Below are 21367 nucleotides of genomic sequence, written 5' to 3'. Positions count from 1 at the left end.
AGAATGGGGAAATCTCTGAAGCATGCGCACAGGCAGCGATGAAGGAACCTGCACCTTGACTGGCCCTCAGCAGACATATCTGCTGGGCTCCGGTGGGCAGTGCGCACCTGGAAGCACAGGAAATACAGTTGCTTAGAGGAAATCCGGTGGGGCGGGTTGGGAGTGTGGGCTGGGTAGCCTTAAAAGCCAGGCTGAAATGGTGGACTTGGTGTCATTAGAATCCCATATAGGAGGGACTAGGAATTCCTGGCTTCTAGCGTAATTTTGAGGATGCCTAGCTATTCCTGGAGAGCAAGCTGAACTGGAAGAGCTTGGAGGCAGGGGCTCTAGAGTCGGGAAGGACAGACCTTGACATCAAAGGGAGGCAGCAGGAAGGATGGAAGCAAGTGTGTACGTGGCTGAGCCAGAGTGACTGAGAGGTGGCTCTGCTGCGGAGGCGGCTTGGAGAGAGGGGCGGCGGCAAGTGTTCATTGAATGTTACTCACGAGATCAAGGTCAGAGAGAAGGGTGGGCAGACCCTTGTAATGACGTGAGATTGTATGGTCTCTGTGTGAGACCATTAGTTTTTGAAGAGTTTTGAGCAGAGTAGTGACTCAATTAGACTTTAAACAGGATCATCCTGACTAGTGTAAGAACAGTCTGAAGGGAGACAGGGCACAGGTTGCAGTCCAGGCCCCAGATGCTGGTGACATGGACCAGGCTGGGAGCCGTGGGCGTGCGGGGAAGCAGCCAGGTGGTGTTTACCGGGTAGCTTAGCGCTTCTCTCTCTCTCTCTCTCTCTCTCTCTCTCTCTCTCCCCCCCCTCCCTCCCTCCCTCCCTCTCTCTCGAAATTCTTCTTATTTTTTTACACTTTTTATTGATTTCAGAGGAAGGGAGAGGGAGATAGAAACATCAATGATGAGAGAGAATCATTGATCGGCTGCCTCCTGCATGCCCCCTACTTGGGACTGAGCCCACAACCCTGGCATGTGACCTTGACTGGAATCAAACCTGGGACCCTTCAGTCCGTAGGGCAACACTCTATCCACTGAGCCAAACCAGCCAGGGCAACTCTTTATCTCGAGAGGATGAGTGGATAGAGAAGGAATGTGGAGAGACCCTCTGGTCTACGGGAAGGAAATAGGATGGAGTGGAACTCTCTTCACTGCTTTCGCTGCTGGTTCACCTCAGTCTGCAGATGAGCCGAGTGGAGGGTGAGTCCCTGCCCCTCCTTGGTCAGTTCAGTGCCCGGCAACCACGAGAGGCTTTGATGCCCAACCAGAGGCCACAACACACGCACAGGTGGAAACCAGCCAAACCACAGTTCCTCTTGCTAGTTTACAGCAAAATGCAGGAAACACCTTTCTTAGAATAACCAACTCAGTTATTTTATAAGCATTTCATTGATTTTAGCAAATATAAAAATAAAATATACATCTCCAGAAAAGTAGTAAGTGCATTTTTAAAGTAAGAAAATTGAAAGTATTCCAAGTACAATAAGAATGTAGAGTAGTTGCACAATCACGTGATAGTAATTTACTGAATTTGAAGTGATTTGCATGCAGTAATATACACTATCTAGTAAGTGATTCAGCAATGAAAAATAATCCTGTTTAAATCATGTTTTTAATAAAGAATAACTTTTCTAACAAAACACACACACACACACACACACACACACACACACACACACACCACTTACCTCAGTGTCATATACCCATCAGAGTAACCAACACTGTCCCAGTTCGCCCAGGGTTCTCCCAGGTCCAGCATCTGAGAAATCCCTCAGCCCCCGGAAAACTGAGATGGTAGGCACCCCCAAAATTTACCTCATGATTGCACGAGGTAAATGTATCTGGAAGGCGAGCTTGCGGGACGTGGTGATTCTGGTGTGGGTATGAGCAGCCAGGCAGCTTATCTACTATAGAAGGGACTGTTCGATTTGGAAAGAAATACAGAAACAGTGATTAAAACCCTAAAGCCTCTTTCATTATATTCATTCTTTAACTGTTCTTCCTGAGCTATTGATTTAAATTTCAGTTACATATAAGCAGCTTTTGTTCCCAGAAATAGGCGACAGAAATAGAAAAAAGCGTTGAGTCTTGAGTTTAAACTCTTACTTAGGCCCGATCAGCTTTAGGAAAAGTGAACCCCGGGGTCTTCGGCGAAGAAGTTCTGTTTGTTCTTAAAGAACACAGTCTGGCAGCAGTGGGCTCTCATCCAGGTCCTTCAATGTCAATTTTAATTTTGAAGGTTCTTTTTGAACTCAAGTTTTGTAAAAACAAAAATGCTATATGTCACCCTGCTGTAACCAGCAGATGTTGTTTCTTGTTAGTTCTGCTTTGGGGATTATGCAGTGGGTGGAATTAGTTGATCAGTATCCTAAAACAGATGGTCGATGAAAAAACATTCTTTAAAGGCTTACCGGGTTGAAATCCAACTATTAATATTTTTCTCCTAAATCTGTACCTCTATGAATAACTTTTTACTGCTTCATTATCTCCTATAAATGTGATCCAACCCACTAAAGGTTATATTGAGAAACTGTTTAGGATCATGCCCAGTTTTGGCTGTCACCTTCCTATTAGCTGCCATCATCTGCTAGGAATTGTGATACCTGCTGAGATGTCCCATTAAACGTGCACAGACTGCAGATGAGATGCTGCTCACTCACTAGTGACCTGGTCTCTGTCGCTTCGGAGCTCCAGATGCTTGGATAGGACGCGCCTGCCTCTTCTGCAGCGAGAGGGCCGCACCGTTATTTCAGTTTAAGTGGAACATGAACTAGACTTGCACTGAGAAGTTTATGATAAACTTTCCCTGCGCTGGCCTTTCCTCCCTGTGCTCGCGGCAGAGGGACACACAGCGACCTGCACTCAGCATTTCTTCCCATCTGTCAGACATTCATTCATTCAGTCGATCAACCCATCAGCCAACCCACTGGCCAGCCAAGCACTCACAGACCTCCAGGTGCCCCGTATTCTTGGGGTTGGCAATGAAAAGATGGAGGGCAGGCCTCCCTGAGCCAGAGCGCCTTGGCCCGAGGGGAAGGAAATCGCCATGTGGTCAGTAATCACAATGGAGTCTTGTGGTTGCCATGATGAACACGAGTACCTATCTAATGGGAAAACCATTCATGGCCACATGAGATTGAGAAATCCTGGGTTGGGTGAAGCTAATCCTGGATCCCAAGAATAGCGCTCACGCCCCAAGGAGGGCTTCGGGATGAAGCATTTTACTTGGTTGCCAGAAGTTAGTGATGACAGTCAGGATAAGAAGAAAATCCAAACCAGAATTTCTGCTAAGCCAGCTGCGGGCACCTGGAGAGACCATAAAGCGCTTTGAAACAGCTTTGCCTTTTTAGGAAGGAGGGAAAGAAAACCTACATTTCAGGATGTTGCGCCTGGATTTGCAGCCTCAGCCAGCACCTCCCTCCCAGCCTTGCCCAGGGCCATCATGCTGCATGCCTTCGACTTCTCATGAACGTTAGAAAGTGATCACTTGTCCTGTGGTTGAAACCTATTCATCCCCATATTCTAACACAGAACCTGCCTTTTAGGCCATTCTCCAGTTATAGAGTGAAAGGATTATCTGCAGGTAAAGGAATTTGGAAAAGTAGTTTTGTTTCCTTGGTTTGTTTTCTCTCCCTCCCCTTTCCCTGCTGAGGGGATGGAGGGGGCTTAGTTTGAGAATTCTCCTCCCCCCTGAGGACAGCCCGAGACTGGCCTAGGGTGGGATTCTCGTCCCAGTGTTGACAGACCCTTCAAGTTTCAGGGAATAGAATTTAGGAGTCTGTGAACTTGGATGAGGAGAAAAACCTACACACTTATGTTCACTCATCTCCTAGGGAAGGTTAGAATTCCCGAGAAGTGAGCATCACACCATTGCAGTGCTGCACTCTGCTCCCAGCCGGAATCAGGTCTACACCACCCCAACCCACCCCACAGCTGCACATATCTCACCATGTCCTGGATAGTCTTGCTACCTGAAAAGGACAGTAGTCATTGGCTCAGCTGCTAGCTCTTGATAAAGATGCACATTACTATATCACAACTTTAAAAATATTTTGATGATTGTATTTAAAAATAACTCATTTCCTTTGTAATCCTATTGTGGACATTGAAAAACAGGACTCTGAGAACGCTCCTTAGACCTCATCAGACTGCCCAAGAGGCCTCGGCACCAGGCAAAGTGAAGAACCCTGTTCTAGAGGAAGAAGCGCAGGGTCAGATAGGGCCCCTGGAGGGGGAAGGCCAGGTGTGGCTGGAGGCAGCCCTTTTATTTCATTCCTTTCCCAGCTGAACCCTCCCACCCGCACGCCCTGCGCCTCTGAGGATGGTGAGACCGGCTCAGCCATCGCCACAGTCTATCTGAGGACTCTTAGCACGTGGCCTCTGGCACGGAGCCCATGCTCCTCGCTGGTGCGGGTGCCACCAGCTCTCTGTCCCTGCCAGTTCCCTGCTCCATCAGAAGGTGAGCTGTGTGACATGCCAGCTCAGTAACCCTCATGATACCACACAAGTGGGTTTCACTGTTTCGAAGACACTTGTATCTTTTTGGATTTGGACCTTTCTGACTCTCCTGATATTTTTGAATGTTGTTTTCCCTGCAAGTTCTTTTGCTTTGCTCATCCTCTGTTATGGCTGAGGACCACGTCCCCTCTGCCGCCCCCCGTACTACTGCTGAGACCATGTCCCCTCTGCCCCACCCAGCCTCTGTTATGGCTGAGACCATGTCCCCTCTGCCCCCCCAACCTCTTATATCTGAGACCATGTCCCCTCTGCCCCACCCAGCCTCTCTCCCTCACCCTTTATTCCACAGGTGTCACCTCGGTCCCCACAGGGTTGAGAGATTTTGGTAACTCTTCTTCTGCCTGTAATGGGCTTTTTACTTTCTTCTTCTTCTGAGTGTGTGAGTATGTGTGTGCGCATGTGTGTGTGTGTGAATGCATGTGTGTGCGAATGCATGTGTGTGAATGCATGTGTGTGCGCATGCATGTGTGTGAGTGCATGTGTGTGTGAATGCATGTGTGAGTGTGTGTGTGCATGTGTGTATGATTTTGACATTTCACTTGTTTTCATTTCCCTTCCTTATATCTGCACCCCCATTTCCTAGTGCATTTACCTGAACAATCCTCACAATAAGTTTCCCTTTAGTGCCTTGTTCCCCTCTCATGTATTTTCCTTTTTACTTTTAAAACTTATTCCTCCTTAGTGACTCTACCGCTCTTTGGCTGCATGAAGTGTTTTCTCCCCCATGATTCTGTTCCCTTCAAGATCTCTTAGCTTAATATTGTCCCTTTTTTTCCCTTTTGTAAGAAATGGACCTTTGTGATCCATCTCCAGCATGGTCGGCTTCTGAGGGAATTTGCGGAATTTCCCCAGGGCAAGCAGAATGTGGGGCCAGCATCATGGTGGAACCACCCCCACCCCCTCCCCAGGCATCTGCCTCAGCTAGACGGGAGAGGTGGAGGCAGCTAGAAAGGCCTCAGCCCAATTCTTAAATGGCCCAACGTGAGACAGCAAGACCTAGGCGACCTATAGGAAACAGGTGGCCTCATAGTACCAGCCAATGAGGAACCGGGGGAGGGACTAAATAAATAGGCTGATCCCTGCCCACGTGTGTGCTGTACAATGCCTGCTCCCGAGAGTGTTATTCAAAGTCTCATTTTCACCACGCTCTGTTCCCCAGTCTGTCATGGAAATTCGGACGGGTCATTTCTCACACCCTGCCACATTTTATTCATAGCGAAGGTCACTTGCTCTGACTCTCTGAGAAAATAATCAGACATGTCCCCATCACAGTCAGAAGGAGGGCGAGAGTTTCCGCCCTGGGCTGGGCACAGCCGCCAGCAGAGCCGCCAGCATCTGAGTACCCAGAGCTGCAGCCGCGGACAGCCTAATCTCCCCAGTGCACATGCGCTGTCGGTTTCAGGTGTCAGCACTGCACTTCCTAGAGACACAGGCTTCATGGTGAGGTGGGAGGAATGTATTTTCAAACCTTCTCGAGGCCCGGGGAAGTTAGCGTTTGGGGCATGAAAGAGCCTGCCACCTTCCCAGGCTCTCAGTAGGTGGAAGCCCTGGCACCGGTGCCAGGTTTGAGCCCAGGATCAGTTGCAGTGGCAGGAACAGTCCTGCGCCACAGTGTCCTGGGGAGGCGGTTCCTGGGCATTTTATTTATATCTTGGTGAGACAGTCCTACCACTGGCAAAGCCCAAGAAAGGGATTCAGGGCCGTAAATGTGACCCTGCAGACAAAGTGCCCCCTTTTGTGTTCATTTATCGGCTTTTGATTGGTGACCGGAGATGGCAGGACAATGATCCCAGCTCCTCTGTAGTACGTGTGGGCAGCGGCTTTTGAAAGCGCTTAAAATATAATGAAAATATTAACTCAGTACATACAACCTAGGAATTGACTATTCATACTATTTTAAAACTAGAGGCCCAGTGCACGAATTCATGCCCGAGTGGGACCCCTCTGGGTAGCCTGCAGAGACCAGGCCAAAACCCTCAGTCCAATGCTGCCTGCAGCTCCTACCTGCCTCTAGCCGTGAGCCCTGCATCTGGTGCCCTTCCAAAAGGAGTGGCCTATAAATTGGGCTGAAACCGGCTCTCCAGCATCCCCCAAGGGGTCCCAGATTGCGAGAGGGTGCAGGCCAGGCCGAAGGACCCCACCAATGCACAATCGGCCAGGGAGGGACTGCAGGAGGGCTCCAGGGCATGTCCCGGCCCATCTGGCTCAGTCCCTGTTGGCCAGACCCCAGCAGCAAGCTAACCTACTGGTCAGAGCATCTGCCCCCTGGTGGTCATGCATGTCATAGCGAGGGGTTGAGCAGCCTTAGCATATTGCACTTTGATTGGTTGAACAATTGACTGGTCACTGGACGACCGGACACTTAGCATATTAGGCTTTTATTATATAGGATTCTGTTCTTTCTAATAAAAGTCCTTTCAGGGTGCTTCAAAAAGAGGTTTCCCTACATTCTAAGTAAAACCAAAATGTAAGATGTAGTGTAACAGGTAAAATGCATATTAGTGGGCAAAGCTCTGGGTCTGTCACATTACAAAACGGGATTTGTGCAGAGGGGGTGAGTTTACTGTACTCCAGTTTCTCTGCTTTTCCAAGTTCTGTCTTTAAGAAGCACCAAGGCCCAGCCTAGAGCGGCTCTGTTTTCCTCAACCCTGTGCCTTTGATGCTCTGCGCTTCTGACTGGCAGTTGGCATGAGTTCCTTGTGTAATTTATCCTTTATGAATGCCCCTCATCTCCTGGTCTAGATGCTAATTAGAGGACCTGTGTTCTAACACAGAACTTCTTCAACTTCCATGGACATAGGACACCCCAGGAATCTTGTTGAAGTGTAAATTATCTCTTCATTGGAGGAGGGGGCGCTGAAATTCTGCTTGTCTGACAGTCTCAGGTGATGTGACTCCGTTGGGCCACAGACCACACTGCAAGTCTCTGGCAAACCTTCAGCAGTTGTCTCTTGATTATGCTGTTTGTTTCAAAACAGGACAAAATATTTAAATTTGATTAAATGCCTCATTTGTCTGCAATATGAACACAGCATTAGGAAGTAAACACAGATGTAAATCAATCTCTGTGACTAATGCAAGGTGTAGGGTGTCCTTTTTGTCTTTGTTTTGCTTTTTTCTGATTCCTTTATTTGATCAATGGACTTTAGCGTATCCACTGAGTAGTTGCAGATCAGATGAGATTGTATGTGAGTAGTTTCTACTTGGGCTTCACTACATTTAGGCTTTAAAACAGAAGCCCCTATAATAAAATTGGAAGACATCTCTGTTCTTGAGGCATAAAATAAAACATTTTAATGTAATTTTTATTGTTTTATTTCTAATTACTGAAATCATATATTTATTATCCCAACCCCAACCCCTGAAAAGCAAACAAACAATAAGGAAAATTATGGAAGAGAACTGAGACCCAACAAAACAAAACTGTTGCTCTAGTTCCCAGCACCATTTATGAGGTTGCCCAGGGAGAGCCAGAGGTGAGGCAGAGCCCGAGGGAGCCCTGGTAGGAGCCACCGTCAGAGGGGAGCCTGGCCTGGCCTGCGGTGCAGTGTGGGCGGAGGAAAGAATAAGGGCTGGTGGCTCCGGAGTGCTATGTGCTGAGAAGTCAGATGCTTCACTGGTTCCTCATATGCAAGCAGGTGGCCTTTGTGAAGGGCATTCACTGTGGGCTCCCTGCTGGCTCATTCAGTGAGCCTGGGCCACCCTGGTCCACCGGCGGCTGAGTTCCTTTTCCTCCCCGAGTCCTCCCTAGGTGGGAGAGGATCCTCGGACTGACAAAAAGGAGCCTTTCCACCTCTTCTCAGATTCCCTTCCTGCTACCAGTTCCTCCCAGTGTTTCCTTATCTTGTTTCAGTCGTGAATTAGTCTGATACTGCTTATCTCCAGGAATGTAAACTGCAACTGTCTCAGTAACTCACAGTTGCATGCAAACGGAAAGCTGTTTGCACGTGAGCTTTGGTGAGATATTGCTGAGGTTCCCGAGGGGCCAGGGAGAGGCTGTTAATAGTGCTGGGCTCCTTGTGGGAGAACCAGCGTGGATCTGTGCTGTTTTAATGGTGGCAGCTGCTTCCTTGGCCTTTCATATTATGTTCTATTACCCTCGTTGCCTGTGAGATGAGGGCAGTGATTATAACACGACTTTTTGTTTTGTTTCTTTGCTTCACAGCTGTCCTAGGGTGGCCCAGACAGGAGCTATGCTAGTTCCTCTCTTAATATTCACCCACTTATCTGTATCACTGTGGTTATGGTCACCCTATAGTTTAGGGAAGCCTTTCTTTCTTTTACTTAGAATTTGCCCAAAATTAGACTAATTACAGGTGTGATTATCCACCATGTGCCACTCATTTAATGAATATATTCAATAGTTGATCACCAAGTTGTCTTTCTTAAAGTTCTATAATTAGTACATTTCATGAATCCTTCCCATTTTAATTCATTTATTTCTTATTTTTAAATTTTTTTGTTAATCCTCACCCGATGATATTTTTTCCATTGATTTTTAGAGAGAATAGAAGGGAGGGGGAGAGACAGAGAGAGAGAAACATCGATGAGAGAGACACACATTAATTGGTTGCCTCCTGCACGTGCCCCAACCAGGGCCAGAAATCAAGTCTGCAACCAAGGTACATGCCCTTGAACGGAATTGAACCCATGACCCTTCAGTCCTCGGGCAATGCTCTAACCCACTGAGCCACATTAGCTAGGGCTCAATTTAATTCATTTCTTAAGTGAAAGGTCATTTTATTCTTGCATATCTCTCCCATATTGTGGAGAACTGAAACAGAATAGCTTTATAATATATTTTATCAGTTGAATAGACCCATCCTATATCCTATATAATAAAGGGGTAATATGCAAATTGACCATCACTCCAACATACAAGATGGCCACCGCCATGTGGTCCAAGATGGCCACCACAGATGGCCAGCAGGGGAGGGCAATTGGGGGCGACCAAACTGGCAGGGGAGTGGTTAGGGGGTGATCAGGCAGGCAGGCAGGTGAGCAGTTGGGAGCCAGCAGTCCTGGATTGTGAGAGGGATGTCTGACTGCCCACCGGGATCGGGCTTAAACGGGCAGTCGGACATCCCTCAAGGGGTCCCAGATTAGAGAGGGTGCAGGCTGGGCTGAGGGACACACACACCCTCCCTGTGCACGAATTTCTTGCACCAGGCCTCTAGTTATTCAATAATCAATAATGTTCTTTTTGATGCACACAGCAATAGAATAATTACATACACTTGCTCTTCCTTGTTTTCAGCATTTTGCTAATCACCATTCTACTTAGTGCATTTTTCCACCTCTCAGATGTAGAGGTCATTCTTCAAGCAGAACGCTTCCTCCTGCTGCAGGACTACCTGAGCTGAATGTTTAGTGCTTGTGATGAGCTGGGCTCTGACCAAGCATTCAACGGGTTGGAGCTGAGCAGGCAGGTGGGTGTGGGGAGTGAATATGGGGGTAATTTGGTAGAGCTTGGAAGATTGTTTAAACCCCTCACGCATGCTGCCCTCAGTTCTAAACAGTTATTTGTGGTATTCAATGAAAATCACATGCTGGTACTTTGTGTTGCTTTTATGTGTCTGGCACTCGTTTTGGCTTCATCAAGGGTGGTTGGTGCCTGGGCCTGAGGATGGTTTTCACTACAGAGTCCAAGGAGAGGGAGGAGCAGGAGTCCAGGAGATAGAGGGGACATGGTCTGTGGGGATCCAGTGAGCTTTCACTTTTAGTATTGCAGTATTTTTTACTTTCCTAGGCATAGCTAATATTTTACAGTAATCACAAAGTATTACTATAAAATCAAAGTATCAATGCATTTCCCTAAAAAAATTATCCAAAATGAAAGCTTGAATTTTAACAGCAGCTGTGAAGTGAACACTTGCTATTCTATATCTTTATGCTTCATCGCTACCAGTCATCTAAACACAATACATTGTACCAGGAAACGTGGCTTGGGAACCCAGACAACCTGAGTGACCCCTCACCTCCATGACCACTGACCTCAAGAGGCCTCACTGCTGCTCAGCAGTCTCGGCACAATTTAGTTTCATTAAAATTATTTCTGTTCATCAGAAAACATACTAAAGAAACTCAAAGGCAAGCTACATACTGGGAAAAGATATTCGCATCATATATAACTGATAAAAAATAGAAGTTAGAATATAGTAAGAATAACATTCAAAAGAAAAAAATAACCTAATAGAGGAATGGAGAAAGACAAGAACGGGCACTTTACAGAAGAGGATGTATATGAAAGACACTCAGCTTCTTTAGTAACCAGGGAAAGATGGACCAAGGCCATGATGCTATTCATACCCGCCGGAATGGCAACGCTAAACTCACCCAGCATCAGAGGTTGGCTTTTATGTGGGTGGTGGGAATTCTTGTGCTCGGGTGGCTGAGGGAAAATTGTTACAACCACTTAAGAAAATGGTTGGGCCCTAGCCGGTTTGGCTCAGCGAATAGAGCATCGGCCTGCAGACTGAAGGGTTCCGAGTTCGATTCCTGCCAAGGGCACATGCCCGGGTTGTGGGCTCGAACCCCTATAGGTGGCATGCAGGCGGCAGCCAATCAATGATTCCCTCTCATCATTGGTGTTTCTATCTCTCTCTCCCTCTCCCTTCTTCTCTGAAATCAATAAAAATACATTTTTTAAAAAAGGAAATGGTCGGCAGTGCTTAGTAAAATTGAACACCCATGTGCCCTAGGATTCCAGAAAAACTGGACGTTTGCACCACACCCTGTCCAAGAATGCGGTAGCAGAATGTATATCTGTGCAACCTGTGTGTATGTGTGAAAGTGTGTGTGCGTAGGAGAGAGGGAGAGGGAGAAGGAGAGAGAGCAGGAGAGGAGGAAAAGAATAAATTAGTTGAAGGTCCTTCAGCAGGAAAAGTTTTCATACGTTCATGCTATTTCCGAGAAAAATGAGTCCCCTCAATGTATTCGTGTATTCCATAAACAAATAATTCCAACGTTTGATATTGCTGGCATTTTTCTCACCAACACCACTTGGCTGACTTGGCCCATCTGCGTATGTGTGTTGAACAGGAAATTGCCCGGCATCTGCGCCCCGGCACCCTCCGGGCGGTCTTCGGCAAATCCAAGATCCAGAACGCCGTGCACTGCACCGACCTGCCGGAGGACGGGCTGCTGGAGGTGAGTCGGAAACATCTGCTGATAGCTCAGGTCCACGAATAAGCTCAGCAGTCCTGGTGTGTGAGAACCTCTTAATATTCTTGGGTGATACTGTTACTGGCCATCTGATAACCTCAGACTGCAGCTTTAAAAGACCGAGAGGTAGGATGCGGTTTATAACTGGATAGCCTTCAAAGATCTATTATTTTTCTGATTGGCATATATTATGGCTTAAAAGTAATTTAAAAAGTGAAAAACTACAGCATTAATTAAATAGTATGAAACCTGTTTTAAAGTCAGGTGAAAATATCACCGTAAGTGGCTAGTCATGGAAATCTATCAATGAAATCCAGAAGTCTAATATGTAATGTGAGAGCATTGAAAGAAATAGCCACCGTTCGTTGACTCTATCGGGTTCTGCCATCGTAAGTGCTCTGTGTAAATTACTTCTAGGAATCCCACAGCAACTCTAATAAGTTGGTATTATATCTGTTTTATCAGGGAAATGAAATTGAGACTCAGAGGGGTTAAGTAACATCCTCAAATCAAACAGTGCATATAGAACAGAGCCATGTTCTGACCTCTCATCTGTTTAACACATTAAGCACCCAGCCTGTTTTGTCTTCCAGCCAGAAAATATAGTGTCAGTCACTGGTGACTGGACGCTTAACGTGTTAATTAACATAAAATAAAAAATGAAGAATTATAAGAAAACATAAAGAAAAATTGGTCTGGTTTGGGGTTAAGAAAGTCATTTGTTGGCCAAAGCAAAGAAACTTTAAGGAAAGGATTGATGTGCTTTTTTATAGTTTAAAAAATTTTATGTGTCAAAAGGAACTAATGCAATGAAAAGACAAATGCTAAATTAAGGAATATAAATGAATGAATGAATGAATGAATGAATGCCTAAGCGACCGGACAAGTGGCTGGACGGGATGCCCGAATGACCAGTCGACCGGTCGCTATGATGCGCACTGACCACCAGGGGGCATACACACAATGCAGGAGCTGCCCCCTGGTAGTCAGTGCGCTCCCACAGTGGGAGCGCCACTCAGCTGACGGATGGGCACCAGATGCCGGGCTCATGGCTGGCAAGCGCAGCTGCAGCAATGCAAGCCTCTCCCGCCTCCGCGGTAGCACTACCGAGCTAGTGGCGGCAGCGGCAGGCGCAGCAGGTCCGGGATGAGCAGGAGCAGCATGGTGCCCAGCCCGGGCTCAGGGCTCCTCCCTGGCCGCCTGCTGCTTCATGCACTACTACATCCCCGCCTGCAGGGATTGGGCCAAAACTGGTAGTCCAACATCCCCCGAGGGGTTCCGGATTGTGAGAGGACGTAGGCCAGCCTGAGGGACCCCACCGGTGCACGAATTTGTGCACTGGGTCTCTAGTTGTAGTATAAAGGACAGAAAAATGATATCCATAAGACATCTTACTTTAGTATTTTTTGTTTTATGTCAAATCTATCAGTCTTTTATTTTATTTCTACCTTTGAAATCATCTGTAGAGAAGCCTTCCCCATTTTGTTTAATTTTCTTGCATTGAAATGCTCAGTGCACCTGGCACCTGTGTGGACACGTGGTGTGAGGGAGAGATCCAGTCAGTGTGATGACGTTGCTCATTAGCGCTTCCTTTCATTGCCGTTTCTCGTTGATTGATGCCCATGCACACCTGTGCCTGTTTCTGAACTTTCCATTTTATTCCACTGGTCGGTGCCAGAAAAATACTACTTTACTACTGCAGTTTATTTATCCTTTAAGAAAGTTTTCTTGGTTATTCTCTTAAGCTTATTCCTCCACGTGAACTTCGCACGAGTCTGTCGAGTTCTTTACCCCACCCCACAGGATGCCAAGGGGACCTGGGCTGACATCCGCTGTGTTTGTGATTAGTGTGGGAGGGACGTGTCTGTAGTGGCCAACCTCTCCACCTGCACAGGTGGCTGTCCCTCCTGCCCTCCCTTATGCCAGCAGAGCCTTCTCTTAGTGTGGGCCTGGGGCACAGCCTGTCACCTTTCTTCCCGCCAGCTTTTGTTCTTGTTGCTGTAGAGAATGACTTCATTAGCTCCAGTAAGATTTTCTCCTGTAATCCAGGGTATAAATGGCTAAAATCTTATCTAAACTAAAATCTTATCTAACCCTGGTATGAAATGCTGACATATTCCCAAAATGTAAAAATGGTACAAACGTCACCTTTTAATTACCCAAAGGATTAAGTGTTGGTTTTAAATTCCCACCTATTTTATGACTATTCCCTTCACCTTCTGATAGCTCAGGACCTACAGTCTAGGTTTGACTACAGAGTGTTGTTCAGCGAAACTGAAACGTTATTAATCATGAAATTTATGCCCATTAACAAATGCTATCCAAGTATGCCTGTGACTGCTCATGCAATTTAGACTATTACCGCCTGCAGTTTACAGAGCCATTTACGAAATGATTAAAATCGTTCCAACCTGACTGCACAGCAGATTTAATTGCAAATATAAAAAACAACACAGCAAGTGGAAGTTGTGCCCTAACAGCCTCCTGTCCTGTGGCTGGTGATTTATAGCTGATGTGACCTCCGCTGAGTCACTTTTTCTTTCCAGGCCTCACTTCTCTTATCAATAGAATGGAACAAAGAACGCTGATACACCGAGGACTGCTCTCTGAGTCAGGGATTAGCTCCTTGCAGGTGACTGGGCTTTAAATGGTCAAGCATTGGCACAACACATGGAGGCCAGAAGAGTTATCTGCTCATAGGCCTTCAAAGTGCGGGTCAGCGTGACACAGACACGCCTCTGACCGGGAACATTTGTACTCACACGTGCTGTTCCTTAGGGAGCATTCTTTAGTTGTAGGTGACCATGACCTTTACTGCCCAGTCCAGGACCTTTTTGAAAGGCAGTTCCCGTCTCAAAGGCATACTCCGGAGCTGTCGGGGGCACGGGGACTATGGGCTCCCGTTGCTGTGGCAAGAAGGGGGCAGTTTACCCCTCAGTCTTTCCCTCGTGATGTTTCCTGAGCCACACTTGTGCCGAATGTCCAGGAAGTATGATTTCAATGTATATTTTGTCCTCATAACAAACCACACAGAGTGTTTGCCTTGCTGACATTGTGCTAGGATTTCAAAGCAACTCGACCCTTCCCCTGTTCACACTGAGCTCACAGTAAGTTTCAGAGGTCGGGGGTGGGGGGCTGGGGGTGGGGGTCTCAGCAGGAACCTGGAGATGGATTTCTCTGGATGCCGCTCATTGCGACACAACCGCTTTGGTGGTTACAGGGAGGAAGGACAGCGGCTGCAGTAGGACACAGGCCAGGGTGTTATTTCACTGGGTGTCCCCTGACTCTCTGTCAGTAGTGAATATGAAGACCTTAAGTTTCTGCTTTAAAGAGAGCCTGAATGGGAAAGATCTAGTTTAACTAGTAATAAAAGAAATACTAGTTTTCTACAATGGCAACACTTTGAAGTCTCAACGCCCACTTCCGGTGAGGCTCCAGGAAAATGGATTCCTCAGGGGCTGGTGCCAGTGACGTGGCCACAGGTATTGAAAGCCACGGGTTGTTCCCTACAACTTGTCCCAGAATTCCACTCCTCAGAATTAACCCGAGGAGGAGGCGGCGGGGCTGCGAGGGGACAGCCGCTGCACGGTGTCATTGAGGAGGAGTTGTGGTGATTACAGCGGAACAGGGTGCGTGGCTGTGGGTCTAGCTGGGAACGGTCCCTGTGTGCTCATAGCTCCTCGCTCCCTCCAACCCGGCAGCGTAGCCAACAGTCGGCATGGCTCTGCCCCGGCACTTACTCATCTCACTGCACCTGGCTCCCGATCCTGTAAATGAAGATCTGAGCAGCGCCTGCCGTCAGATAGCATGGTGCCCAGACAGAGCCACTGCTAAACAAATGCCAGCAATTGTATCGTTACAGTGTCTATTGTCCCACATGTATATTTCCCACAAGACTGAGCACCCATAGGGAGGGATCTGTCTTGCTTGGCATATGAAAACTCTCCAGTAAATCATTTTTGAAGGGAAAGTGGGGAGGGTTTGGTTAAATAAATTTTGGTTCGTGTACTCGGGCTGAAGTATGTAACCTTTTTTCTTTAATGATGGTAACAGAGACCTACCTGTAGCAGTGGCCTTGGTTCATGTTAGACTCACCTCGGCCACTTTTAAAATCTGATGCTCAGACCCACCCTTAGAGAGTCCCACTTTTTTCCTTTTGGAATAATTTCAAACTTACAGAAGAGTTGCAAGTACTAAAAATTTTTCTTAATAAGCATTGGGGTGAAGTTGCCAACATAATGCCCCATAATCTCTGAATACTTTAATGTGTATTTTTTTAAATTCTAACCCAAGGATATTTTTCCATTGATTTTTAGAGAGAGTGGAAGAGAGAGGGAAAGACAGAGAGAAAATCAATGTGAGAGAAACACATCAATTGGTTGCCTCGTGCATGCCCCCAACAGGGGATGGAGCCTGCAACCTGGGCATGTGCCCTGACCAGGAATCAAACCAGTGGCCTCTTGGTTCCTGGCTCTATGCTCAACTGCTGAGCTATACCAGCCGGGCCAGGTATTTATATTCTTTAAAAATTAAAAACAAAGCAGTAGACAGGATACACGTAGCCCTGCCCTCCCGGAGCTTATCTTCCAGGAGTGGTCACCATAGTCATTGTTTTTTGGAAAGACCAAAGTATGGCTCTGTTGGAATAACCAAAGTATGGATCTGTTTATCTTTTTCAAATATTCTGTCACTTGGTTATATCATGTTTGTAGTTATAATATAAAATGTTAAGAAATACATAAAATATTTCATTGTGTATATAGGTGATCAAAACAAATCTGAATTTGGCTGCATAAGTGTTTCTGCATGGGTTCTGGTGCCAGTGTACTGCATTAACCAGAAGCGAACAGGTGCAGTGACTAAGAGATTGGCGGTCTGGATCTCCTGGCCTCCACACACACCCACACTTGTAACCTATCTCAGTTCTAGTTTCTATCTCGAGGGAAGAGTTGTGATTTTTACTAGTACCTCATCAAAGAGGAACAACTTGTACAAAGACAAGAGCAGCGTTCTCTTAGAGATCTAAAAATAGCTCAGTAAGCCCTGGACTTGACCCTGAGGTAGGAAATGGCAGGAGACAGGCTGGAAGAGTCAGCACAGGCCTTGTACCGACACAATAAGACATCCGGGGAGGATCCGGGTCACCCTGGGGAGGATCCCGGTCTCCCCGGGGAGGATTCTGTCACTCCGGGAGGATTCTGTTACCCAGGGAGGACCCGATCACCTCAGGGAAGATTCAGTCACCCCAGGAGGATTCTGTAGCCTAAAAGGAAGTCGCAGCATGGATAGCCAAAAGCAGAGCTTCCAAAGTCATTTCAGACAGCACAGCTGACAACCCCAGAGACTAATGAGTGTGAAGGATTACCTACAGGAGACAGGATTAACTCGCATCCCCAATGAAGGTGGTGGAGAGGCTAATGCGTAACCTTCCTCTGTGATACGGATGTATTTCATAAGTTTGATGGCAGGACCCAACCTGATCTGACACCTGTATGATTCTACAGAACCCACCTGAGTGAGTGCCCACGCCATGACTGACACTGTGACTGCCCGCACCATGATTGCCCACACTGTGACTGCCCACACTGTGACTGACACTGTATGTGACTGCCCACACTGTGACTGCCCACACTGTGACTGCCCACACTGTGACTGACACTGTATGTGACTGACACTGTGACTGCCACACTGTGACTGACACTGTGACTGACACTGTATGCACAGACGCTGGTGTAGAGGTTACAGGAACTCCCAGACTCCGGGGAGAGTGTGTAATATAAGGTGTGAGCGCCACATCGCTAGTCCCCATTTCAAACGTCAGACACCAGGAGTTGTGAAAAATGACAGTGGGGAGGGTCTGAAACAGCCTTGGAGAGGGGGCTGATCACAGGATGGACCTTACGGGTGATGCTTAGGATGCAAGGGATTTGGGAGATGAGGTGCATCATGATGCTGTTGTTTCTGAGCTGGATGACGCAGGCAAGGGTCTGCAGGTGGGCGAGCTGAGGAAGGACCATTGACCTCAGCCAGGGAGGGGAGCGATAAATCAGGGGAGAGGCGGCAGGAGGGGCCGCAGCAGCCTCCCCAGGAGGCCGGGGGGACAGGGAGGAGCCATGGCCAGCACCGACGTGTTAACTTCAGAGTTTCAGTATTTGTCAAGAACTTAAATAAATATTGAATAATTGAATGAAGATGATTAAGAATCATGAAGGAACCCAAAGGCACAAACTAGAAAGAAGTTAACACTGACTCATCCCAGAACTATATAATCTACATTTCATAAGCTTATATTATAACCAAGTGTGACCTTCTAGCAATCGACAGAAATGTGTAACTAAAATAGTAACCCCTGAGTTAAATATTATTTAAAACAAATAAATAAGCGTGCTCATGAGAGCTCTTATTTCCCATCATCGCGGAGTTTCTGAAGGAACTTCCAGGCGCTGTGACTCTTCACCTGGCACATCCGATAAAGCTCCAGCCACCACCTCCCGGGCGGCGGTCCCTTCCTCTCCCTGGCGCTGGAAAAGGGAGGCGTTGGCCTTTGCACTCTGCACTTCGACCTGGACTCTTGCCTTTGGTTGCACACAGCTTCACTTTCCAGCCCATGACTAAGCATGAGCTGCATTGATAAGTAACTCTTAGCGACTAAAAGTCCTTCCAGAGGGGGCAGAAGTCAGCTTCAATGGCCTGATCAAATCCATCCTCCTTCCCACTCATAAAGCATTGCTGCTACTCCTTTGGTTCTAGAGTAAAGGTTGCTAAACCCACTACTGTTCTTTGCCCATTAGACAGTGATGGACATTTCTGTTTTAACAAGAGAAAACAGGGGTAGTCTGAACAGAAGGAAAATGCCAGGCTCGGTGTTTTCAGAACAAATGTATAGAGAAGGTTTGCAGGTGAGGTGAAGCTTTTAGTGAAACTTGAAAGGGCTCAGGCCTCAGGTGTCAAATACCAGCCCTGCCACAGAGCGCAGGCAGTGTTCTGTGAGGTAATTGTGAATAACTGATTAACAGTGCTGTTTCCTGTCCCTCTTTAACCTGAACATCCCTTTAGCCGTAAAGGCAGCGCCTACATCTTGCCAGTGTCTTAGGCAGCAAAGGCCACACATTCTTTCCTTGATGCAAGTACAAGTGAAATCCAAAGTACTGTAGGCACTATTTTTAAATCTTATATTGGACACATGTTTACTTCAAGTTAGGAACTTGATACAGTGTGTGGCTAAGTTTAAAAGATAACTATGCTATAAAATGGGTTTGCATTAATTCCTTCATGTCATCTGCTTATTAATTTTATATTTTTCTGTATGTGTATGGGGTCAATATTGGCTAACTTTAGGGGTACTTACCATGTGCCAGGCATTGTTCTACACGGGTTACATACATTAACATATGTGATTTCAGGGCAGTAAATATCATTACCCTATTTCTGGATCAGTAACTGAGGCGTGGAGGGTTAAGTAACTTTTCCAGAATCACACAGCAGAGAGGAGTCCAGACCGTCCCCAATCCCCTCTCCCTACCTCCCCGCTCCCAGGTCACACAGCAGAGAGGAGCCCGACCATCCACAATCCACTCTCTCTACCCCCTCCTCCCGGGTTATAATCTGAACTCTAGCGAGGTTACTTCTCCAGGGCCCTAGGGCAGTGCTGAGTGAGAGCAGGACAATTCAGCTTGGGGTGCAGGGGCGGTGGGGGGTGGGGGGGGTGGGGATGCTACAGAATGTTGAGCCAGAATAGGTGGCCTCCCTCAGAAATAGTTAGGATGTGTGGATATTTACTTATATTTTATCCTCACTGGCTTCCACTTTTATTCATGAACTTGCCCCCCTCCGTTTTAGATGAAAAATATAAAATTGTTTATTCCTCAGAACTCTCTCAACTAGCAGGCTCTGCCCCGTCAGCAGGGCAATGGTGAGGTCACGTGATTATTGATAAGCACGTTGGTTTTGCTGACTTTGTACCGACTGCCTCCGTATCCATGCAGCCCAAGTCCACGCGGCGTGCAGATTTCTGTCTCATGGTGGGGACGTAGGCTGGGAGGTCTGCCTTGGAAAATGATGGCTGATTTCTTTGAAAAGCCGCAGATGTTCCTTTATTTGAGGCTGCGTGCAGCATCGGTACTTTTCCCCGGAACTGTTAGATACTGTGTGTCTCACATGGTACGCCCCTCTCCCCGAGGCTCGACCACTCCCAAATCTCACGTGTAGCTCAGGCCACTTCTCGGGTGCACTGTGTGCCCACAGCCAAAGGGCTTTGAAACCCTTTTCCTACATAAGTCAAGTTCTGTTCTTAAATTCCCATCGACACGACATACAGGACGGCTTCGGTCTCTGTGCGAGCACGGTCTTGTCCGGTGGTTTCAGTCTTTCACTGCCCGTCACTCCATGTCGTCCGCTCGTCCATCCGTGCTGTCTCGGTTCCCGTGGTGACTGGAGGTGGCTTGAGTGGGAGTGGGGGCTGGAATGGAAGAGGGCGTGTCATCTCTCAGTGGGGGTGGGGGTACCGTTCTTCCATGGAAGCATCTGTTCCCTGCCTCCCCCCACCCCCACCCACTGTGCTGCTCTAACTGTCCGTAGGACAGGGAGTGAACCTGACACGAGAGAAGAGTTCCAGCGTCAGTAAAGCCAGCGTGGGGCTGGTCCAGCTCCCTGGCCCTCCCACCACTGAGAGGCCGCACGCGCCAGGCGTATGGTCTGCTGTGTGAGGGGTGAGCCTCGGTGAGAACTGAGGGTCCCCTTGGCACACGCTGCAGGATCACCAGCCGCGTAAACCGCTCCGTCAATGAGTAACCACGGCAGGTTTAAGGTGGCAAAGTAGTGCCTTTGCTTGGACATCATTGAACATAGTTTCTGTGCAAAGTTCTCGCTTTGCCTGGTACACATTAACTTTCCGTTCCGGTGCAGTCAGCACCCGAGAGCTCGGATCTGCTGCTTAGTCGTAGGACAAGAACGTAAAGCGTCGTGCAGGGGCACCCGGGGCGGCCGGGGGCCCTCCAGGGCATCGCAGTGTGCGCTTTCGGAGTCTGACAAGGAGGCCGTTGTTCCCTGATAATTTTCTGCAATAGACACCCGCAGTGACACTGATATCTTGGGCTCAATATTTTTAGGATGAAATAACTTTATGTGTCTCCTGTGTTCGTAGCCTTTGCTGACAGTTACCCACTGCCGACCTCTGCTTATTTGCTGGCATTGCAGCCTGCCTTCTCACCTGGGGGGCAGTATCTGTGGATTCTCCTCGCTCTGGCTCTCCTACCATCCTTAACGTTGGTCCTTCTCAGTTCAAGATCGCATACAGGTGTCGAAGGCCTGTTTGTGCCATTCACTGTTCCAGACACCAGGGGGAACTCACAGGATGTGATGTTCTCCAGGAAGGGCTGTAAACTAAATAGATCTTTCACATCAGGACAAAGTGCTGGGAGGTTGAGCCTCCACTGGGTCCCCACTTCCCAGCGCAGAGTGGAGTCAGGGAGGCCCCTGGAAGGTACCGACTCTGCCTAAGGGTGGGAATGGCATTCCAGGCCGAGGAAACCGTGTGCGTGCTGGGGAACCACATGCAATTTGATATATTAGCATTTAAACTGATATTGGAGAATGGCAGGTGAGCTTGGAAGAGTAGCCCAGGATCATGTGATGTGACTGTTTTATACCCTATATAGGAGCTTGAAATTTATTCATGGACTAACGGCCCGAG

The 21367-nt window shown here is 47.6% G+C and overlaps 1 protein-coding gene across 1 annotated transcript in view; it reads left to right on the top strand.

Moving 5' to 3' along the window:
- The window catches only part of NME7 (NME/NM23 family member 7), a 109382-nt gene that overhangs the window by 59066 nt on the left and 28949 nt on the right, over positions 1 to 21367 (top strand). Inside the window, exon 11 of the mRNA XM_023763270.1 lies at positions 11554 to 11661. Coding sequence (XP_023619038.1) covers positions 11554 to 11661 — 108 coding nt within the window. The remainder of the gene's footprint in view (positions 1 to 11553; positions 11662 to 21367) is intronic.

The sequence above is a fragment of the Myotis lucifugus genome, unplaced genomic scaffold (genome assembly GCF_000147115.1).
Source record: "Myotis lucifugus unplaced genomic scaffold, Myoluc2.0 scaffold_279, whole genome shotgun sequence".
NCBI classification, from domain to species: Eukaryota; Metazoa; Chordata; class Mammalia; order Chiroptera; family Vespertilionidae; genus Myotis; species Myotis lucifugus.
Note: the sequence above shows the minus strand (reverse complement) of the source record. Positions and strands in the feature narration are given on the sequence as shown.